Genomic DNA, 23,003 nt, shown 5'->3' with positions numbered 1-23,003 from the left:
AGTTTTCAAAGAAATTTCAAAGCAGATTGTAGACAATGGAGAAGCAGGTACTGTTCTTAGATGGGAAAACTAAATGTTGGGGAAGGATTCTAATTCTGTTCACATTCATTATTATCTATTATGTATAGATTTAATTCAATCTTCAATATCCTAGCAAAAAGATATAAATTTGAAATGGATTGGGGAAGAGAGTTACTCTGGCAGATATTGATAAAAATCATCAATTTATAGAATTCAAAACAATGTTGTGCTGACCCATGAACTGACAGTTTAATACATGGAAAAGAGCAGATGTTCGGAAACATATGCTCATATACATAAGGTAACAGTGATATCATAAATCAAAGAAAGGGAAGGTCTGTTCAATAAACCATAATTTAAATATTTAAGAAGAATAAAACTAGAACCTCACTTAATCTCTTATAGCAATTTTCAGATGGATCAGCTATTTAAATATTAGGAAAAATGAAATTGCATAAAATAAATCGAAGTCAATATAGATGACTATTGAATTTGGAGATCAAGAAGGTCAGTCTCTGTAAGCACAAAAGCATGGAGAAAAAAACCATAAAGGAAAAGAGGGATTCTATATAAGATCTGGAACTTCTATATTTAAATGTGCCATAAACAAATTTAGATAGCAGATGGAAAAGCTGGGAGAAATTTCCAACAAAACATATTAGGCAAAGGATTATTCTTATTTATAGATAGCCTTTACAAACTGATGAAGGCGGAGTTAATTTTGGTGTATTGTGTGATTGACTATTTTGCAACCACTAATTCAAAGGTTTTAATTATAAAGAAAATATTTATGATAGAAAGGCTAATATCTTATGCTTTTCGTATGCTCAAGCACTACTCTGAGTGCTTTAATATGTTAACTTGTTTAAAATATACAGTGATTTGGAAAGGTTGGTACTATTATTATTGCCATCTAAGAGATGATAAAACTGATACAGAGATAGGCTTAGTAATTTGCCCAAAACTTCCTAGCATGGATTTACGGTGACACAACTAAAAATGGGAGAGCCAGAATTTGACACCAGACAGGTTGCCTCTAGAGCGAGTGTTATCACACACTACTCTGCTTCTCTAAGTGAATGAAAAGAAAAGACTCTAAAACTATGCATGATATAACTATTTTATAAATATGTTAATATTTGTGTATATTTTAAAGTTATATAATTCAATTCATGTGCAAACTTTTATCTAATTACACAGTCATGGAAAAGACAGATGGTATTTTGATATTTTTTCAACAGTGGTTACTTCCCTCTAGTGGGATTTTGGGTAAATGTTGTTTTGAAGTTAAAATTTCTGTATTTTCTAAATTATTAATATTGTAATTATATAACTTATATAATCACGACATAGTGTTTTTAAAGTTACACATTTCAAAGTTGCTTTGCTGTCTTGAAATGCATGGTTTATATTTTAGTACATTTTTGAAGTATCAGTCAGTGCTTGAGTTCCCATTCTTTGCTAGGTACCAAGCTAAGCAGGGGCCCATCGTTCTTTATCTTAAGCAAAGGCAGTGTCGTACCATTTTAGAGCCAAGAGAAATCTTAGAAACCAGTCATTTAATTTCTCAGATGAGGGGCCTGAAGCTATTATAGATTTAACTGACTTACCCAAAATTCACTGACAGTAAGTTGTTTAACCAGGCTTCAAATCCAGCTTTGAAGACTAAGGTCTTCTGACTTTAGATACTGTTCTCTATGAAGCACCAGAGCCCTCCAAGACCTCAATCAGGTGGGAACTGTAGCACAGCTGATTTTTTTTGTGACATTGTTTTGAAGTTTTGAAGTATAACTAGACTGGTTACAAATGTATTCTTTCACAGCAATTGAAAACACAATGGGAAGTTTCTCAGGGATACTTTTATGATAAAAGTCACTGAAAGATGCTCACCTGGATTTGGAAGATCCCTAAGTATTGCTGAGCCCCAGTTGTAGAAGGCGGTACAAAAACTGGAGGGAACACAGTAATGGAAAGACTATTAACCAGAAACACTTGCTTCAGTAGATGGTTTTTCTAAAACAGACAAACATTCTCTTTTCAGCTCCGGGGCCCACAACAGCAGTGTCCTACATGTCGGTGAAATGTGTGGATGCCCGTAAGAACCATCACAAGACAAAATGGTTAATGCCTTGGGGACCCAATCAGTGTGACAAGATCCGAGACATTGAAGAAGCAATTCCAAGGGAAATCGAAGCCAATGACATTGTGTTTTCCGTCCACATTCCCCTCCCCTCCATGGAGATGAGTCCTTGGTTCCAGTTCATGCTGTTTATCCTGCAGCTGGACATTGCATTCAAGCTAAACAACCAAATCAGTAAGTGTACTCTTCTCTTATCCCTTTCTTCCCTTTGAGCATTGCCCTCTTTGGGTTCTTTTTGAGCCAGTGCTAATAAAAGTAAAAATGATAATAGTAATAGCAGACAATTATTGACTACTTACCAGGCACTTTCTGAGTACTTTACCTGTATTAACCCATTTAATCTTCCCAGCAGGTTCCTTGAGGTAGTCTTCTTATTTCATTTTACAGATAGAACACTTGGGCACCAGTGAGGTTACTCATATTCCAAAGACTAGAGAGTGGAAAAGATGAGATTTCTGACTCAGAAAACTACCCTAACCACCAAGCTTCATCACCTCTCTAGTGTCACAGGGGAGTCCACCCCAGTGGAGTGACTTGAGGGTTTCTGAAAGGATTTTTGTTGTTGTTGTTAAATGTCTTTTCCCACTGGGCTTTGAGAAAGCTATGGCCTTAGAAAAAGATCCCTATACCAAAATGGAAATGCCAACCCATGGGCGCCCATTTCTCCCACTAGCTTACTCATTTTGCAGTTCAAAACTCTGAGGGCATGAGACAAACTTTTCATGGGGAGAAAATCACTCGGTGATTTCTGGGAGGCTGACACCTGTATGGCATCTGGGGACAGTACTAGGAATCAGGCTGAGAAGGAATAAAATTTTTTTTTTTTTTAAACTTTTTGACTGAGACGGGATCAGGGATGTGAGAGAAAGGGAAAAAGATGGGCTAAAGGCATCTCTGTTTAGGGCCTGTCCATAGATTGAAACACTATTTCTTTCTTCTGTGTTTTTTTTGTTTTGTTTTGTTTGTTTGTTTGTTTGTTAAGAGACAGGGTTTCACTATGTTATCCTCCCACCTCGGCCTCCTGAGTAGCTAGGACTACAGGCATGCTAATTTTGTAATTTTTAATTCTTTTTTTCTTTTTGAGACAGGGTCTTGCTCTGTCACCCAGGCTGGAGTGCAGTGGTGTCATCACAGCTCACTGCAGCCTCAACCTCCCAGGCTCAAGTGATATTCCCACCTCAGCCTTTTGAGTAGCTGACATGAGCCTGGCCTTAAATTATTAAAATTTATTTTTTTAGAGACGGGGATCTCTCCTGAGCTCAAGCAGTCTTCCCACTTTAGCCTCCCAAAATTTTTGGTTTACAGCTGTGAGCCACCATGCCTGATCTGAAGTACTATTTTTAAATATAATTTTTATATATCTGTAATAATTTTGATATAGAATTATTTTTACTCTATTTAGGAGTTGGAGCAGTATGTATACCTGATTGATATCTTATCTGAAATGAATAGATTACGCTGAGATAATTTTCTGGTTTTCTTTTTTTTAAAATAGTTTTTATTGCGTGACAGTTTTCTTTTTGTCATTCATTCAATCTCTTGCCCATTATTTTAAACTGTTTTTGAGTACCTACCACTGCTAGGCGCTCTGATGGCTGGATATGCTGTTCTTTAAGGAGCTTATGGCTAAGTAGAAATGACAGGCAAATAACTGATCATTACAGTATGACACGCTGGGTGCTGTGACCAAGGTATGCCCAGGAGGATATGGAAGCATAAAGAAAAGGCTTCACAGCAGAGAAAAGGAAGGCTTTCCTGGTTGAGTGTGTGGGTGTGTGTTGGCGGGGAGGTTGTAGAGAAGCAAGCAGACAGCCCTTTGAGGTGAATATTAAAGAGAGAAAAGCCTGGTGAGGAGTTGAGGGTGAGCAAGTGGAAGAGCATTCTGTGTAGAAGGAAATGGCTATGAAGGTCCAAATCTGCAAAGGAGCCTCAAACTTTCAAGTGGTGGTTTCCATGTCCCTAAACTCTTGCTTATTGACTCACTTGTTCACTCACTCACTTGGTTGTGCAACACATTTATTCATTAGTTCATTTAAACTTTATTATATCCCAGCCATATATGAAACACTCAGTACTGAGGATATAAGATTGCACAAAACATGGTTCTTGTAAAAGGCTAGGGAAGAGGATGCCTGGAAAACAGACACTTAAACCTACAAATGAGGAAAGAAACATGTTATGTGCTCTAACAAGAACATGCAATGTAATGTGAGGAACCTTGAGAAGAAAAGAGTTTGCTATGAAATTCAAAACTATATTTCTACAAATTTTTTTTTAAACCTGCAGGTTTGGGTTTTAGTATTCCTATTCCTAAGAATGCATTTAAGAAAAGGAGAGTGAGGACAGTAAGAAGAGCCATGGGAGGATGAGATATGTAGATTATCTGATTTATGTATGTTTGGGTGGAAAGGTAAAGGACGTGGAAATCTGCTATTTGTGCTGGTTGTGGTTATTTCAGGAATAATCTCTTCTAGACAGATTCCTCCTTCTAGTTCCAAGTACAAAGAAAACGATTTACCCTGTAATAATAAATAATTATTGTCTACTGGCTGTATTAATGCTGGGTAACAAGTTTTCCTAAAATTTAGCAGCTTTCACCTATCTTATCTCTTCATTTCTGTGGGTCAGGAGTCTAGTTTGGGAGTCTCTGGCTCAGACGCTCTCTTGGGGTTGCAGTTAAGCTGTTGGCCCGGTCAGCAGTCTCTTCAGGCATGAGGGCTCCACTCGGGGAGGGGCATCTGCTTCCAAGCTGTCTCGGTGGTTGTCGGCAGGCTTCCATCCCTCCCACGTAGGTCTCTCCATAGGGCTGCCTCACAACATGGCAGTGGGCTTCCCCCAGGGATAGTGAGCCAGGAGAGAGCCCGAGCAGGGCTGGAGAGGGAAACCGATCAATCTTGCAAGCGACATTCCATCGCTTCTTATGTATTCTGTTGGTTAGAAGTGAACTGGTAAGTCCAGTCCACACTCAAGGGAGGTGATTACAGAAGGGCATGCAGGAGATGGGTATCATTGAGGATCATCTTAGAGGCTGACTACCTGCTGGCATACTTTTCAGTGGAGCCATGGTTTCCTTTGAAATATTCCCTGATTTATATCTAGATTGGGAGGTAAGATAGAAAGTTATTTAAGACCATGTGCTTGGTAGTCCTGTAGCTATGGGATTAAATGTTTGCACCACTGTTTAAACGCTCTGCAGTATTGGGCAAGTTATAGAACCTCTCTTAGCCAGTTTCCTCACTTGTAAAATATGGATAATCTTAATTAACTAAAATCACTCTAAGGAATAAATTAGTTTATGTAAAACTTTTAGGACATAGTAAGTACTATTTTTTTTTTTTTTTTTTTTTGAGACGGAGTCTTGTTCTGTCACCCAGGCTGTAGCGCAGTGGCACGATCTTGGTTCACTGCAATCTCCGCCTCCTGGGTTCAAGCGATTCTCCTGCCTCAGCTTTCTATAGGCGTATGCCACCATGCACAGCTAATTTTTGTGTTTTTAGTAGAGACAGGGTTTCGCCATGTTGGCCAGGCTGGTCTCAAACTCTTGACCTCAGGTGATCCTGCTAAAATGCTGGAATTACAGGGGTGAGCCACTGCACCCGGCCTGTACATAGTAAGTACTATTAAAAAAATTTAAAAATTAAAATAAAAGAAGCTATTAAAATTATCCAATTGTATTTATCCTTACTGCTGTTTCCAATTCTTCTACACCTTGGTTAGTGAGATTAGTCTTCATAAAAGAAGCATACAGTAGAGATAAGTCTTCCTTATCCATAGGAGATTTGTTTTGAGACCCCTCCAGTGAGTACCTAAAATCACAGATAGCATTGAACCCTATATACATACATGATGTTTTCTCCTATACATACATACATACCTGCTTAGGATAAAGTTTAATGTATAAATTAGGTGCAGTAAGAGATTAACAACAATAATAATGAAACAAAAAGTATGATATACTTTTCACAATTTTAAGGATAGAAGATTCATTTTTATTGTAGATCTTAGAAACCTCAGCATGTGATTTTTTTTTTTTTTTTTTGAGAACTGTCATCTTTTTAATTAAAGGAAGCACTTGACATATCTCTTTAGCACATCTGAATTGCCAGCATCCCTACTCCTGCACCTTGGGGCTATAATAAGAGAAAATAAGAGTGGTACGTAAGTACTGCAGTACACAGCTGGTAACCTAGATGGCTGCTAAGTGACCAACAGGTGAGAGCAAGGAGATGCTGGACAGAGGGGTGATTCTTGTCGGGGACAGCACAAGATTTCATGATGCTACTCAAAAGAGTGTGCAATTTAAAACTTCAGAAATTGTTTATTTCTGGAATTTTTCATTTTTTACACTGATGAAACTGTGGTTAAGAAGTTAAGGATTGACTACAGGAGTAGCATGTTGTTACTTTCAAGCAGCCCGTTACATGACAGGCAGTTGTTTAGAGCGTAGTCTAACATTGGGCAGCTACTTGCCACAGGTTCCATTTTCAGGTTGTGAGAAAAGTGCTGGATTATCTTGTGGTTCTACCTTTTACATCACTGAAGGTGATTAGCTTATAATTTGGTTTCAAAACTTGGCATCAGAATCATTGAGTAACATAATGCAGAGCCTCAGGTAAGTTTAGGTGAAATTTTAAAAGTCAATGATAAATTTCTAAAATTAAATTATACCACCAAAATTTAAAAAAGTTTATTAAGTGTGTTTAGTGAATGTTATTTATAACTGATTTTTTAAAAGAAAGTTTCCTAGTAATATGAAGTAACTCAAATACCTTTAGCTACATTGGGTGTTGGGTTTTTCTGGCCAGTTTCTAATGAAGTTTTATATTCATTATAAATAGATTGAATATTTTAGAATTCTCCAAACTCATTTGAAATGTATTGAAAGCTCCATATTTACATTTTTCAGCTTTAGCAGTGTGAATAAAATGCTTTTAAGCTTACCTCGAGCATTTCTCCCAAACCAGAAACTAAGAAATAATTCTACATGTTAAATAATTTCACAGATGAATTACTTTCCAGCAAATATTAATCAACAAAAATGCTCATGTTGCAAAGCTTTAAAACATTTCTATGTGTAAATGAAATATGAATGTCTTATTTTTTCTCAAGTACATCTTCATGCTCTAAAATTTTCTCTTCATCTACAAAAATACAGTACTCAAGCTTTCTATCTTAAAAATAATTTTTAGTTTTCTTATAACGTGAGAGCTAGCACTTAATGGGCAGCATACTAAAATGTTAAGATGGACAATTATTTCTTTGATAAGTGCATAAAATCACTTTCTTGATAGAGCTATCAAGAAATCAACATCAAAACGTACTTTTCATGAGCAGCAGCAACACATTTTGGCTGCTCACTTTTATATGATAAGTTAAATGTTGGGTTTGTGGGGGTATTCGTTTCCTTAAATGTATCCTATCTGCTTATGAACACTGAGCAGAGATTGATTATATAGATTATATAGATTACGTTATATATATTCAGCAATATACATACACACACATTTTAGTATAATATCAGGCACATCAGGTCTAGATTTCCTTCTGATTTTTGTATTAAGCATGGATGAGACTGTCTACTTTTTATATTTTTTATCATTACTTTGGATTCCTTTCTGAGAGCAATGAATAGGACTTCAGGGAAGAGTTTGGGAGTGTGGCAAACAAGATCCTATTACACAGGGACGGCTTCTTGCTTATCAGAGATTCACCTGTAACAATATTACCTCATATGTAAGGAAAAGTCAAGACTAATCCATTTTTTAAAACTTTTCTAGGCAGTCTTTGAAATGAGTTTCAGATTTCAAACAATGGGAAGAGATTTCATGTTTGGGCTATGAAATTAAAGCTGGGGTTTATAATATATGTCTGGGCAGTGTTTTCATCTACTTTTGAAGAGTCTTTGAGCAGATAAAATAATCCAAGGACTACATATTTTAAATGACTTCTAGTCACTTGGGGTTAAATGTTTATTCTCTTTAAATCTTTCAATTTAAAAGTGATACAGGTTTTAGCTAGGATTTGAGTTTTCAAACTCTCAGAAAACTAGAAAAGCATTGACTTACACTATAGAAGCTGGCAGATGTTTTAATTTCAGAATTTAATCAGGCTGGTGCCTTTGAGAGGAAAAACGATGGCATTATAAGGTGCTTTATAGTAATAAGTTTCCTGATCCACAGCTTCTAAAATTCTTGGAATCTCCTGAGTGATAGGAATGTCTCTTTGCATGCTAATGAGCCAGCTGATGGCTGGGGACTCCCAGATAGCTTCAGAATGGTCACGTGAAAGATCAAGGCATGATTAGAAGGGTGGGAACTAACTTTCAGCCCCACCAACCAACAGCCAGGAGAGGAGAAGGCCTAAAGATTGAGCCACTCACCTATGGCCAATGATGTAATCAGTCATGCCTAGGTAATGAAGCCTTCATAAAAACTTAGAAGGGTTCTGGGAACTTCCAGTTGGCTAAACTTGCAGAGGTTCCTGGAGTATGATGCCCTAGGACATGGGATGGGTACCACATCAGAGATTATCAGATCTCTGGGATCTGATAAAGAGGACAGGGATGCTCTGTGCCTTACACAGCAGTCCTTAACCTTGTGCAGGGACCAGTTTCGTGGCGAACAGTTTTTCCACAGATGAAGGGATGGGAGATGGTTTGGGTATGAAAATGTTCCACTTCAGATCATCAGGCATTAGATTCTCATAGGAGCATGCACCCTAGATCCCTCACATGCATAGTTCACAAATAGGCTTCCCACTCCTATGAGAATCTCATGCTGGCTGATCTGACAGGAGGCGCAGCTCAGGCTGTAATACTTGCTCACTCACCTCTTACCTCCTACTGTGCAGTACAGTTCCTAACAGGCCACTGACTGGTACCTGTCTGCTGCCAGAGGGTCAGGGACCCCTGCCGTACCACATGCCTTGCCCTATGAATCTTTTATCTGGTTATTTGTCTGTATCCTTTGTAATATGCTTTATAACATGTGCATAAGTAAAGTGTTTCCCTGAGTTCTGCGAGCCTCTGAAGCAAATCAATCAATCCCAAGGAGGGGGGTCATGGGAACCCCCATTTATTTTTATTTTTTTTTTTACAGCAAATCTTTTCATTTTTATTACTCAAAAAAGTTTCATTTTTTATTTAGCTTTCCGATTCTGTGCTTGCACCTTTAACACTTTCACAACAATTTTCTGCTCCTCGATAAGGAAAGCACACTTGATCCTGTCATGATCACATTTAGCACAGATGGAACCACCATAGGCCCTGCTGACATGTTTCTTTGTTTTGGATAATCTCATAAGAACTTTAGGTCTTACAGCACGAACCCCTCGAAGCTTGCCTGGGCACACGCCACATGCTGATTTTGGTGCTTTCCCAACCTTCTTGGTATAAAGGTAAACAATTCTATTACCAGGGGTCCGGGACAGCCTAGTTTTGTTAGAGACTGTAGTGTAGGAAATCCTACGTCAGTATGTCTAACGCTGGACCATTTTGAGTGCCTGCACACAACGTCCCCGGAAGAGCAGGAACCCCCATTTATAACAGGCCACAGCCTGTTTTTCTGACAGGCATCTGAAATGGGGGGCAGTCTTATGGGACTGAGCTTTCAACCTGTGGGATCTGATGCTATTTCCAGGTAAGTGTTGTCAGAACTGAATTGAATTTTTGGACATCCAGCTGATGTCTGCTGTGGGAGTGATTGCTTGCTTGGTGTGTGGAGAGGCCTCCCCCGGCTCTGCGCCCCATTCATTCCATAACATCTGGGTTGGAAGTAGTCTCTGTTATGTTGATTGTGAGTGGAGTGGGAGCCAAAAAAAGGTGTGTTTTTGATTGAGACTTTCTACCAATGGCTCTAGTGCTTCTATTTCGACAGCCTATAGATTTGAAAGCTGGAAAGAGAGATATGTAAACAAATCCTCTAACTTTGATCTATGCCCCCAGGTTCCTCAAAAGAAGCCCTTGGAGAGTCTGGGGTATGCTAAGTATATGACCTGCAGTTGAAATCCTTAGAGTGACAGCCCATTCCAGTGGGTACCATTTTAGCCAACCCAAACCTTTATTTTCCTAATACATACTTAGAGTGACTTTTTAAAAAATAATATATCTGGGAAAGTATTTTAGAATGTCATCTGTTAACAGAATTAGGTACACCACTCCAGAGTATATTTTCAGGTAATAGAATTTGGCCTTACAGAGAGGTCTAAGCCTATCACATAAATAATCATTTTTGCCAATGATTCATAATACATCCAGACTCCAAATGTTAAGGCTTACTTTTTTCTGATACTCTTCTCTGCCTACTCACACTCCTTTGACTTCCTAACTCCTTTAGAGTAAAAACTGAAATCCCAAATCCCTAACAACTAGACAGAGTTTAACTTTTAAATGGTCGTAGTTTTAAAACAATAGTCGGTAAGAGCTGAGCGGAAGAAGCCAGTTGAAGAAAATCCAGAGACTCGTAAATGTTGGGAACAGGAGTCATTGGCTTTTCAGTGAATACAGGTTACAATTTATGAACAGACCTATCTGTGGAAATCTATGATCGGGTCACTGCTAGCTTTTTGCTAAATATTTCAGAGAAACAGAATTAATAAATTTGTCAGTGTGTAAACATGATGCTTCTGTCTAGTTGTTAGGGATTTGGGATTTCAGTTTTTACTCTAAAGGAGTTAGGAAGTCAAAGGAGTGTGAGTAGGCAGAGAAGAGTATCATAAAAAAGTAAGCCTTAACATTTGGAGTCTGGATGTATTATGAATCATTCGTGAAAATGATTATTTACGTGATAGGCTTAGACCTCTCTGTAAGGCCAAATTCTGTTACTTGAAAATATATTCTGGAGTGGTGTACCTAATTTTGTTAGGTACAGATGCCATTCTAAAATACTTTCCCAGATATATTATTTTTGAAAAAGTCACTCTAAGTATGTATTAGGAAAATAAAGGTTTGGGTTGGCTAAAATGGTACCCACTGGAATGGGCTGTCACTCTAAGGATTTCAACTGCAGGTCATATACTTAGCATACCCCAGACTCTTCAAGGGCTTCTTTTGAGGAACCTGGGGGCATAGATCAAAGTTAGAGGATTTGTTTACATATCTCTCTTTCCAGCTTTCAAATCTATAGGCTGTTGAAATAGAAGCACTAGAGCCATTGGCAGAAAGCCTCAAGTGGGATAGCTATGTCTTGAGTAGTAAACCTTGGAGTTTCAGGGATTGAAAAATTCCTGAGAGTGAAGAAATATTGGTAAGTGTTGAAAGGCAGGGGAAAGCCAGAATAGTGTCTGTGCTGTTCTTGTGTAATGAAAGCATTATATTTTGCCTTGATCCTTGTGTGTATACTAGAACCCAGCGTTAAGTCTTACTTGTTTATTTGTTTCATTATTGCAAATGGCCACATGAAGCAGTAGAATTCTTTCTATAAGTGGCAAGTGATTTTTCTTTCCCCACACTGAAAATATTTCTGTATAACATATTTCTAGTTAAAAAAGTAATTAGAATGATATTACTACCAGTCAGTTTTCAGGTTAGATGGCTGAGTGTCCTGGGAGAAAGTTGACTAACTTTTGGCAGAGTAATTGTGCTTTTCCATTTGTCTATTTATTATGGAATGTTAGGTAGATATCAAGTGAAGACAGTTGGAATAAAGGAACAATCTATTGACCGTAAAAAATAAATTCTCAGAATTTCATCCTACAAATTCACCCGTCTCATTATCTAAAATGGTGATGGGTGAATTTGTAGAAGGATGAGAGTCAGAGAATCCTTCTGAGAACTAATTTTTGGCCTTCAACAAGAATTGTGATATTTAGTTCTATGTTTTCTGATGCTTAGGAGGAAAGGTCCATAAAGAGATCTGAATGGGGCAGAGGATTTCATACACTATAAAGCTAACCCTGCTATGATGGAACAGGCCATTGGTAGTATTTCTATGCTTCAGTAGATAGTCTTTATCAATAAAATATGTTGAAGCAACTACTAAGAAAAAATCTGTAACTCTACTCTCACACCCCAACTACTCCTCCTGCCAAAAAGAGATCTTCTTTAATTTATGACCGTGTCTAATTTATGACCACGTTATAGTCTGTGTTAAAACTAACATTTTGGCTGGGGTTGGTGGTTCACACCTGGTGGGTCACCTGAGGTCAGGAGTTCAAGAACAGCCTGACCAATATGGTGAAACCCCATCTCTACTAAACATACAAAAATTAGCCAGGCATGGTGGCATGCACCTGTAATCCCAGCTACTCAAGAGGCTGAGGTAGGAAAATTGCTTGAACTCGGGAGGTGGAGGTTGCAGCAAGCCGAGATTGCACCACTGCTCTCCAGCCTGAGCAACAGAGTAAGACTCTGTCTCAAAAACCAAAAACAAACAAACAAAAAAACCCATAACATTTCTAATGTTTTATTGTTGGCTAGTGTCACCAAGATTTTAAAGTTACCTTTTCAATTTCTTTACCACAATCGGAGTCCATGACAGCAGAAAGAAAAACTTCAAATTCTCCCTTTGTTCTCTCCTCCCTCCTCTTTCACCAGAAAAGATAAGTTGAAAAGCTCAAAATACAGCAAAAAGATCTCAGAGACTTAAATGGAGGAGGGTTTGTAGTGTTAGGTGAAAGGTGAAAGGTAGGGAAGTTGTCAGTATTCAAGATGGGCTCACATGGCCAGTCCCCCTTTACTCTTATTGAATTGTGTGCCCCTTCAAACCAAGGCTGGAACCTGGAATTTACCAGTATGAATCAGTTTTACTTACTGACCTGGGATGGAGAGCAACTAAAATCATGGGAGAAAATGATCTTTTGATGTTTACCCCAGGATAGAGAAGATGAGAGACACGATGTTTGTTTGCTCACGAATTCTCTCTCTTTGAGGAAATCTTCAGGCATATCTTGACAGCTCTTCCTTTGGAATTAACATTGCGAACATGTTTATATTGGCAGGAGCGTGGGAACCTTAGGCTTTGTTTTATTTGGGTGTGATTATTGGTAGGCACATTACTTGGCGACATTATTATAAAGATCCCTGTTTCTCCATAAGCATCACTATAGATGGCTTGGTGGGTTTTGTTATACATTTTTAAATGAAAAATTCCAATTCTGAAACAGAGTAGAGCTCTTCCAAAACCTTTCCAAGATTTTAAAATTAATATTTATAGTTTTGGTATATTCAGCCACATACACTTCCTTCCAGTCATCTATGGGCTTATTGGTCAATTTAACATCGGAGAGTAGATTGTGTTAGATTAGTCTCTAGTCTTAACAAAACACTCTTCTATGGTGTTGAATAATTTACAGAAATTGTTACTAAACATCAGCTGTTTTATTTAAGCTTGGAGTGCTAGAGGGAATACTAGAGAGCTGCTGGTCTAATAATTATCAGCTAGGCAGTTTAGACTGTAGTGTCTAAATAAAGGGCTAAGAGAACCCCTGGATACTCTACATAAAATTTCAGTCATACTTGCTTATATGCATTTTTTAATTAAGAGTATGGCTTTTGGCATGTTTGAAAGTGGGTGCTTGACCCAAGTTAAAGGACTAATCCTTTAATTTACCAGATGAAGAAAGTGTGAACTCCGTGGTACTTGCCCACTGTGGCACAACGGGCTGGGGCCAGGGCAGGATCTCCTGGTTGTACATCAGTGGTGTAGATCGGTAGATGATACCTAACAATACACGCACCACCCTGTGCAGGTGGGTCAGTCTTCTACCAAACAGCAGCCTCTAATATCCTTGCACAGAAGTTGCACTGGTCTTTCTAAAATGATGTATTTTCAATTTTTTGAAATCTTCCAATCAGTATTTCAGGGAATGAAGTGCCGTCTGGAATCTAGACTAGGTGGTAGACTGGTCCTGTTTATAGTGCCACAGCTGCAGATCACCCACGTGTCTCATTTCCTGCTCTGAGTGTAGAATATAAATGAGGAGATTCTCTTTGCATCCATAACAAGTATATCCTGGTTACTAAAATAAAAACCTGGCGACATCATTGAATAATGTGAAGAGCAGAGAGCACATCCCATAATGGTGCCCCCAACATATAGAAGGTATTTTTGTGTTTTTACCTCCTCTTCTAACTTTGGGTCTTGTCAGTATTTAAATGCCAGCTGGTCATAATGTAAGGTTCTTTTATGGGGAGTTCACACCTTTGTCTTGGCTAACTTAAGAACAAAATAAAGTTAAGATTATTTTTATGGATTGTATTTTTCTAAGCAAAAGGAAGTTAGATGAGAGGGGAGGAAAATTTTTGGTTAAGCAAGGCAGAATTCTACTTGCAAAAGTGCTAGGGACTCTACATTAGAAAAAATAATTTTCCCCAACCCAACCTACTATCTACACAATGACAGTTCCAGATCCTCATTTGCTTCAGTGAGTTATTAGTAATGGTATTAGTAAGAGGAACTCTATAGGAAAAAGAGGTTCTGGTTTTTTTATTGTTCTGGTCTAGGTTGTTTTCTAAAATAATTGTATTGTGAATCTATCTTTCTTGCTTTGTCCATTATTCACATTTTGACTAGAAAAAAAAGCCCAGGCTTGACCTAACAAGCAAGATTATGCCTTCATTGAAGGTAAGGTTTGGGGGAAGATTACAAATATTTCAGTTTAGGAGCTTAAAAGAAGTTGCTGTCACATGGAAAGGAGTTCTAATGTTGAAGTTGTTTGCCAGTTAAAAGGTTGTCTCTGCCAGTAGTGAGCAGCCTGTTACTGGTAGTGGTCAAGCAGAAGATGGTTGGTGAGGATCATAAGAATGACCACAGTGATAGTGGGCATGGGGCAGTGCCTTCTTTACAAAGTACTATTGCACTAGCAATGCTGCTGCTTGTCTTTGTTGCCAGTCATTTGCTTTGGCCTGAACTTGGCCTAACTCCTCTTCTCCCTCAGCGTGTTCCATCATCCCTACTGAATAGGCAGCTGGCCACGTGATCAGTCCCCATGCCATAGGTGATCAGACTAGCAATGGGCCCTTGGCCAAAGGGGAAGCAATCAAATTCTCTCTTGTAAGAAATTAGGTTTCAGTAATTTGAGTTCTGCCTTTATTAGCACTTAAAGTGAAAAGCCATGAGAGCCACCTGGGCAGTCATCATTCAACACATGCACGGAGAAGCTGTGATTGTTGGCTGGCTGAGTGGGAAGACCAGATGCAAAGAGGCAAACGGAGATGAAGACTGTTGGTGTAATTACAATAGACTATGAGAGATGACTTTACTCTTGATGGCTTTCTGTTCCTGGTTTCAGACCCTCCAGCTTGTCAGCATTTTCAGCCCTTGATTTTCCTAAAGCACGCCTATATCCTTCCAGCTGATTTCTAGTTAAGTTAGTGGGGGTGAAATCCTGTTACTTGCAAACAAATGTTCACTGATTAAGACAACTTTTATTTCATCTGATCTTCTGAACAATTATATGCGGCAGAGTGAGGACACTAAGGATGAGAGAGTTTACATGATTTGCCAGTCTCCCAGCTGGGAAGTCGAGAGGCTATGAGTGTACATGATGTTAGGACTCTAGTGCCTTGATCCCACCATGAGTCTATTGATAGTGCTATGGAGTTCTTCCTGTTCTGAGTGGGAAATTATACTAGATGACCCCTAAGGTCCCATCTACTCTAACTCTCTGAAGTTGAGAGTCCATGACTCACTTAAGATTCTCTGGCTTCATAAAAAATCTCATTGGTATCCCTTTGGTTTTGTAAATAGATGACTTCAGAGACCCTCAAGTGAAAACCATTCTAGAAGACAGGGCTCAGTCAGGACAGATGCTCTTGTTAGAGGGTGAGCTAAGTGTTGAAATGAGTGAATTTTCTTTTCTTTTGTTACATGTGACCTTGTGTTCAGTTCTGCTCCTTAGGTAGGCAGACAGGGTTGGTGTACTGGAAGTGTATTTTTAGTCTGACATTAAAAAATGTATCATAGACACCAACACAGGAAGCAGTTTTTAGGTGAGTCAGTGTATAAATAACCTCAAAGAGTTTCATGATGGAATGGTAGCTCTTTCAGTTTAGAAGTCTAGCACCTGAAAACCCCTTTCCAACTTCATTCATTCATTCATTAGGCATTTGGGGGGCTTGTACTACATGCTAGCATTTTGCTCAGGATGTAAGAAACAAAGATAAGTCATTCTTCATAATACAATTTCAGAAACCATCATTACCCTCTTTTGTTTAGTTTTCTCTATCCTACAAGACTGAATTCCTTTTTTTTTTTTTTTTCTGAGATGGAGTCTCGCTCTGTCACACACGCTGGAGTGCAGTGGTGTTATCTAGGCTCACCACAACCACCGCCTCCCAGGTTCAAGCAGTTCTCCTGCCTCAGCCTCCTGAGTAGCTGGGATTATGGACGTGTGCCACCACACCCAGCTAATTTTTGTGTTTTTAGTAGAGGCGGGGTTTTACCATGTTGGTCAGGCTGGTCTTGAACTTCTGACCTTGTGATCCATCCGCCTCGGCCTTCCAAAGTGCTGGGATTACAGGCATGAGCCACCACGCCTGGCCTAAGATTGAATTTTTTAAAGGCAGGAACAGTGTGTTGTTCATTATTATGCCCTTATACTTAGCACAATTCCAGGCACAGTAAATACTCCATGTGTATTCAAAATAATTAGGAGCTCACAGTCTCATTCATGGAGAGAATTAAAAAATTACATCAATGTGTTCAGTACATTAAGTGCCCAAAGGAGTACATAATCAGAGAAGGGGAGATGATTAACTCACAGAAAAGGAAATGTTTTGATTGAGTCAAAGGTGGGGTTTTAAAGATGTTGGAATCTGTGATCACCTACAATGTGAAGGCAAAGAAACAGTCCAAGGGCAGTCTTATTTTTTTTCTGGGAAGTGGAAGAGCTTGGGTAGACAACTCCAGCACTGGGTTAAGTACTTTCAAGCCAGAGTACTTGGGCTGAATCATAAACTATGAGTGTTTGGCCTACTGCTTATAAATTATGCGACCCTTAGCAAGGATGTTTTTAAAACTTCCTTGTACTTCATTTTCCTCACCTGTAAAATAGAGATAATAGTAGTACTACCTTTATAGGGTTGTTTTAAGGATTGAACTAGAATAGTGTATGTGAAACTTTTGCTTAGTAAGTGCTGGATACATATAGTAAATGCTCAATATAAGTAAATAGTTGGCTAGGTGCAGTGGCTCACACCTGTAATCCCAGCACTTTGGGAGGCCCAGGCAGGTAGATCGCTTGAGCTCAGGAGTCTGAGACCAGCCTGGGCAACGCAGTGAAACCCTGGCTATTGGAAGACCTGCAGGCCTGGAGGAATAGTGGGAGAAAAAAGACTTTTACATTCTTATCTCCACCACAGAGGTTTCCCTCAAAACAGATGCACCTCATGCATCCCTTTATAGACTCTCCATAAGGGTCATGGGTTGCATTCCCTTTCCAGGGCTATAGTTAACATGCCTTTCCTGGGAAAGGAATCTGGGCATTAAGCCTCTCCATTACACGTCTGTTTATAGGCTCTCTGCAACGAGCAGCTTACTATGTGCTGTTATCTCTCTCCAGCAGTCAGGCTATGTGGTTTGTCTTTTACACAGAGTTCCTGTTTTTACAAGAACAGCTCAGCAGAGCCAAAGTTACAGGCTACATTTTAACTTTTCACACTATTCTTTGTGTTGCCAAGTATGATTCGTATAGAGCATAACAAGTACAGTAAAGCAAATAACTCATCTCAGGCAAACTAAGTTGAAGATAACACAGCAAACAAAATGTCAACCACAGCTGCTTCTCATAATCTCAGATGTCTTGGATTTCGCCAGTCCTTCCAGAGGCTTGAGCTGCTTGATTACCACCGAGGGGTCTGACACATTCCCAGCACCTGTCTCCACAAAAAATACAAAAGTTATCAGGGTGTGGTGGCATATGCCTGTGGTCCCAGTTACTTGGGAGGCTGAGGTGGGAGGATTACTTGAGCCCAGGAGGTTGCACCACTGCACTCCAACTTGGGTGAGATTCTGTCTCAAAAGATTAAAAAAAAAAAAAATAAGGGTAGACTTGAATAGAGAGGAGGAATCGTGTTCCAGAGAAAGCAGAGAAGCTCAGAAACTTAGGTGGCAGGGCTGAGTGTTCAGAACAAGGACCCAGTGGATGTTAGCCACGGGCCTTTCATTACTTCCGGACAGTGGTTATTAACTTCAGGTCAGGAACTTTAACCTTGGGAGAAAAATGTGCATAGACCCTATTTGCACATTTAGCATTCATATTTCAACAGAAGCCCTGAAGCTCATCCATGGAATTCAGAGGTTTATGTTCCAATGAGGCTATGCCTCATGAGTACCAAAAGGCATGCTGATCAGCACTGAAGCAATTGGAGAACGTCTTCAAATAGAAGATTTGGGAAATTCTTAGCATTTTTAGGAGAATGTGCCCACCGGCATGATTTAATTATATTTGACTATAAACATAGCAACATGTAAATTAAAATATTTTCAAATGGAGGAATGTTAAGATGGGAGCAGAGGTGTATGGGAGACAATCTCTGAGAACAGAAGAGTGATAAGGGAAGAGCAGGACAAGAGTTAGCAATGGGAACATTCTTTCGGATGAAGGTAATTCAGTAAAGGCATTAGGTACAGAGAAGGAAATGTTGATTATGCATCTCCTATGCATGCTCAATGCTAGATGTTCAAGGTTAAATCTGTACTGTTCTCTGTGAGGGTATTATTGGAGAACAAGTTTTAAATTTTAACAAGTATGAAATTACGGAAGTTAAGTGACTTCTCCAAAGTCATGTGATTTGTAGGTGAGAAAGTGAGGACTAAGGCCATATTCTTCTACCATGAAATGCTCTGAATTAGCATGTTGTGTGCAAAGAACAGTAGGCCCATATGTTGGGCTATAGAAAAGTGTCCATATTAGAGAAGAAGGATGAGCTGCTGAAAGACAGAGGAGCTGGTAGATGAGTTGCCTTGATGACCAGCTAAGAAATTTGGAGTTTGATCCTTAAGAAAAGGAATTGAAAATCACTTCTCCAGTGCTGAAATAAAATGTGAAATTCAGGATTTGAGACTCATAGCTTGTCCTTTGAATTATACAGCAGCTGAAAATTGTATTTCTTTTTTTCCCATCTGGACTTCTCACTTGGTGGTTTTCCCGACGGGAGGGCATCTGTGAACCTTTTAATGGGAGAAGTCGTAAAGCTGGGTTAGGGCTGTGCTCACCGCTTCCGAGGCAGGTAAAATCCGACTCCCTTTTGCTTTTCAGCTACAGACACAGCCATCGCTGCCACCACCAGCTGAGTGACTCGGAATCTAGGGGTTGCCAGTAATTGTGGGTTTAAGTCACAGAGGAAAAAGATAAGAGGAGAGCCAGGCTGGTTTTTCCACAATTAAATGTTGCCTCTCGGGCTTCTCTGTTGGCAGGAATCCAAGAGGTCAGGAACCACCAGCCATATTATTTTTGTCCCTGGCTGCCTGCTCTCATTTGTATCCCCTCCTCATTCATGGGAACGAAGAAAAGGTGGGTTGGAAATAAAAAAGCTTGTTCTAGCCTACTTTTTCCTTTACGAAACTTGTCAGAAACAAAGCTTTCCTGTGAAACAGGCGGGATCCCTTCTAGTAGCTGGCTTTTCCTGCAAGCGCTTTCTGTCTCTTCGTCCCTTTCTGCTGGCAGCACAAATGTATTTTTGGGGTTAGGGGTGTTACCGTTGCTGAAATCTACTCTTCTCCTTGTATAGTTATGCTGTTATGTGGTGGTATTTCTCAAGCACTGCCCTGTAGTCTGGTTCTCTGGTGTTTTTGTATTTGTTAATTTTTTATCTCTTCTCTTAGTCAAACTCTAGTTGTTATCCCTTGTCAGTCAAACTCCATGATAAGTTCCCTGAGGACAGGAATGGTTTTATAGTTCTTTGTTTTGGCCTCAGTGCCTTATATAGAAGGCAGTAAACAGCTGGAGGTGTTTTAGATTTCTACATGCATGAAATATTAGAACTAGAAAGGATCTTAGTAAGGCTATGATCCAACTATAGTATTTCATGAAATAATACATTATGGAAAGTGACTTACTCAAATTGTATGACTAAATATTGGCCTTTCTAGAACAAGAAGCGAGTCTCCTAACTTTCCTACACCATGACTCAGAGACACAGTGGGAAAGTACTGGTGCTGCTGAGTCAGGCAAACCTGGGTTCTCATTTTGCCTCCCTCTCATCTTGGTAGCATGGCCGTGGGCCTCAGTTTCCTCACGTTGAGATTGCCCATGGTGGCTTCTATCTGGCTGGCATCTGCGTGGGTGAAATGTCTTCACATAGTAGGCAGTCAAAAAGCTTTTAGGAATCATTGTTTTATTTCTTTTAAAAATACTTCATTTATCAGAAAACACATTTCTGAAATCTTTTCAGCATCATAAAATGGTGCCCGATTGCTCTTGGTGAGAACTTCGGAGGGAGAGCAGGCCAGTAGGGCTCTTGGGGAGATTCAGCCTAGAATGGGCTAGAAATAGAAATTAGTCCCACCCACGGGACGTAAGCCTCATAGATGTACTGCCTTTTCCTTTTCCCAGTTGTCCCTCCATGTAAGGGAGTTTGGGTTGATTTACTCAGCTGTTAGTAACAGAGCCCCTACGTCACTCACACTCAGAAGAGGATGTGGAGTAGTGGAGATCGCCAGGCCAGCAGACCCAACTTGCTTCCTACATAATGTGAACATCAATGTCATAAACCACTTGATGAGATAGGAAAAGCCCGGGGCTGAGGGAGGAGGCGGCATTCAGGGGCCTGTGTGTGGAGCGATGCCTGTAGAGACCAACGCAGCGCTGCTAGCATCACCCGAAAGGAAAGAGCGATGATTGTAAGGGGAAGGCTGAGGGAGATGGCTGGAGAGGAAGGCAGAAAGGGAATCCAGCTTATCACTCCTTTGTTGTGGGTGGCTTTTATTGAGGGAGGAGCAGCAGAGATCTTCCAAGGCTCCACCAAGGGTCATGGTTTTCCATTATGCTTCCTTTTCTCTCACACAGACTTAGGCTTCATCCACCTTCTTTATAGTGTTACGAATCTGTCCATCATCTGGAACCCCGAGTGGCAGTAGAATATTGTCCCATTGTCTCCTGGAGCCCAACTTGGGGAATGTCCTGGCTGACTGATCAAGGGGAGGACCTTATCTTCAAATAGAACCCCAAAGCCGGAGTGCAATAATTTCCCACATAAGACGTAGGAAACAAATACTCCATGTGAATAACACTGGCCTGACTCCAGAAATAACACAGCTGTTGAAACAGCTTAGTCACCAGGGCGATGGAGGTATGTGGTGAGGGAATGTTGGGGTGCCGTGATCTGACATTAGCTGGCTGGCAGCAGCGCTGAGAGCCAACACAGAGCTGTGGGAGAGCCGCAGAGAGAATCTGCTTCCCGTCCACAGGCATTATTCCCTTGTTTCTTTTGAAGCCCAACCATAATCCCCTCCCTGGGCAAGGCAGACTAAGGAGGAAAACGGAAAACATTTCAGGACTGAGGGGAGGGAAAGAAATGGTTTGCTTCTTTTAGACACCTGGTTTCTGCCCCTTAATGATGCATGTTTATTTCCTGGATAACTTTTTTTTAAATGCCCCAGGCTAGGCAGAGTATAATTTAGATATGGTGAAGGGGAAAAAAACTCACTGATCTACCTTGCCTAGAAAAACGTCTTGACTCTTCTTAGCTTGCTTGTGTCCAGGGGATGTATAAGGAAGTCAGCAGGGAAAGTCCTGGCCCTGCTGCCTGATACTGCCCGAATCTCTGTAGCGGTTCATCGCCAGAGCTTGTCTGAAAGACTCTGGGCAGATCTGGGCAAAATACTTAGCTGGCTTCGTCAGGATTTTGGGAGGACTAATAAACTGCCATGGAGCGACCCCATCCCTCTTCCAGCTCTTTGAAGAACTGACCTGTGTGTTTTCTCTTCATCCTGAACTCCCTCTGCACTGTTTGTTTTGGAAGTTGTTAAGTTAAATTAGTCATCCCTTTCCTTTCCTGCTTACTGTATGAGAATGCAGCTGTCAGTCTGTGAACTCTGCCATCATCTATTTTTAGATGCAGTGTGAATGAAGTTCTCTTCTCTAATTGCATTCAGAGAGAGAGAGAGAGGGAGGGAGGGAGGGAGGGAGGGAGGCACGCAGGTAGATTTTCACAACGATCAAATCAGCTATTCTAAATGCTCTGTGTACTGACAGTGTCCTGGAGAGAAAGCAAAGAAACCCACTGTGTGTTTTCCTCCCTTGGCTGTCAGGTTTGTTTTCTCTCCACATTGATGTTGATTATGGTCAAATAGGAAAGTGCTGTTGCCACATTTGCTTCCCAGTGTTTTAACACTTGCCAGCTTGGATGGTTCTGAGTTCTCTAGCTTTGTTAGCAAAAGCTTGGTTCATCGATGGGTTCAGATTCCTTGGTAAGCAGATTCCTTAGAAAATATCTTTCTGGCAGTATTTTCTACAAGATTAAATCATCTTAAGCACACTGAGAACTGTGTCAGCAGCGGGCCTCAGTTTCCTTAGGATGTCTCTCTAGCCACTGCCCCCGCATCCCAGTCTGTCTTCCACACAGCTGCCAGAATCTCCTTCTTTGCTTTAATATCCTCTAAACAAAATGCTGCAGTGCTCAGTGAAAGCTTCTTCCCTTTGTCACCAGACCCTTCCTGTTCCCCAGCCTTCCCTGTTCCCTCCACTCCCTCTTGCATTCCCTGCCGTACTGAATTAGTTGCTTTCCCTGACTGCACTCTGCTATTTTGTGCTTATGTGACTTCTTTTTTTTTTTTTTTTTTTTTTTTGAGACCGAGTTTCGCTCTTGTTACCCAGGCTGGAGTGCAATGGTGCGATCTCGGCTCACCGCAACCTCCGCCTCCTGGGTTCAGGCAATTCTCCTGCCTCAGCCTCCTGAGTAGCT

At 40.2% G+C, this 23,003-nt stretch overlaps 1 protein-coding gene and 1 pseudogene across 2 annotated transcripts in view; one reads left to right on the top strand and one right to left on the bottom strand.

Moving 5' to 3' along the window:
* Positions 1-23,003, top strand: part of WLS (Wnt ligand secretion mediator) — a 128,341-nt gene that overhangs the window by 35,922 nt on the left and 69,416 nt on the right. For both annotated transcript variants that reach the window (XM_064372494.1, XM_012442674.3), the window contains exon 2: positions 2,063-2,335. In XM_064372494.1, coding sequence (XP_064228564.1) covers positions 2,063-2,335 — 273 coding nt within the window. The remainder of the gene's footprint in view (positions 1-2,062; positions 2,336-23,003) is intronic.
* On the bottom strand, positions 9,299-9,652 carry LOC105710366 (large ribosomal subunit protein eL34-like; annotated as a pseudogene).

This window comes from Aotus nancymaae, unplaced genomic scaffold (genome assembly GCF_030222135.1).
Source record: "Aotus nancymaae isolate 86718 unplaced genomic scaffold, 86718_ANA_hifiasm-v0.15.2.pri h1tg000007l, whole genome shotgun sequence".
Taxonomy (NCBI): Eukaryota; Metazoa; Chordata; class Mammalia; order Primates; family Aotidae; genus Aotus; species Aotus nancymaae.
This window is presented reverse-complemented; position numbering and strand designations above follow the sequence as displayed.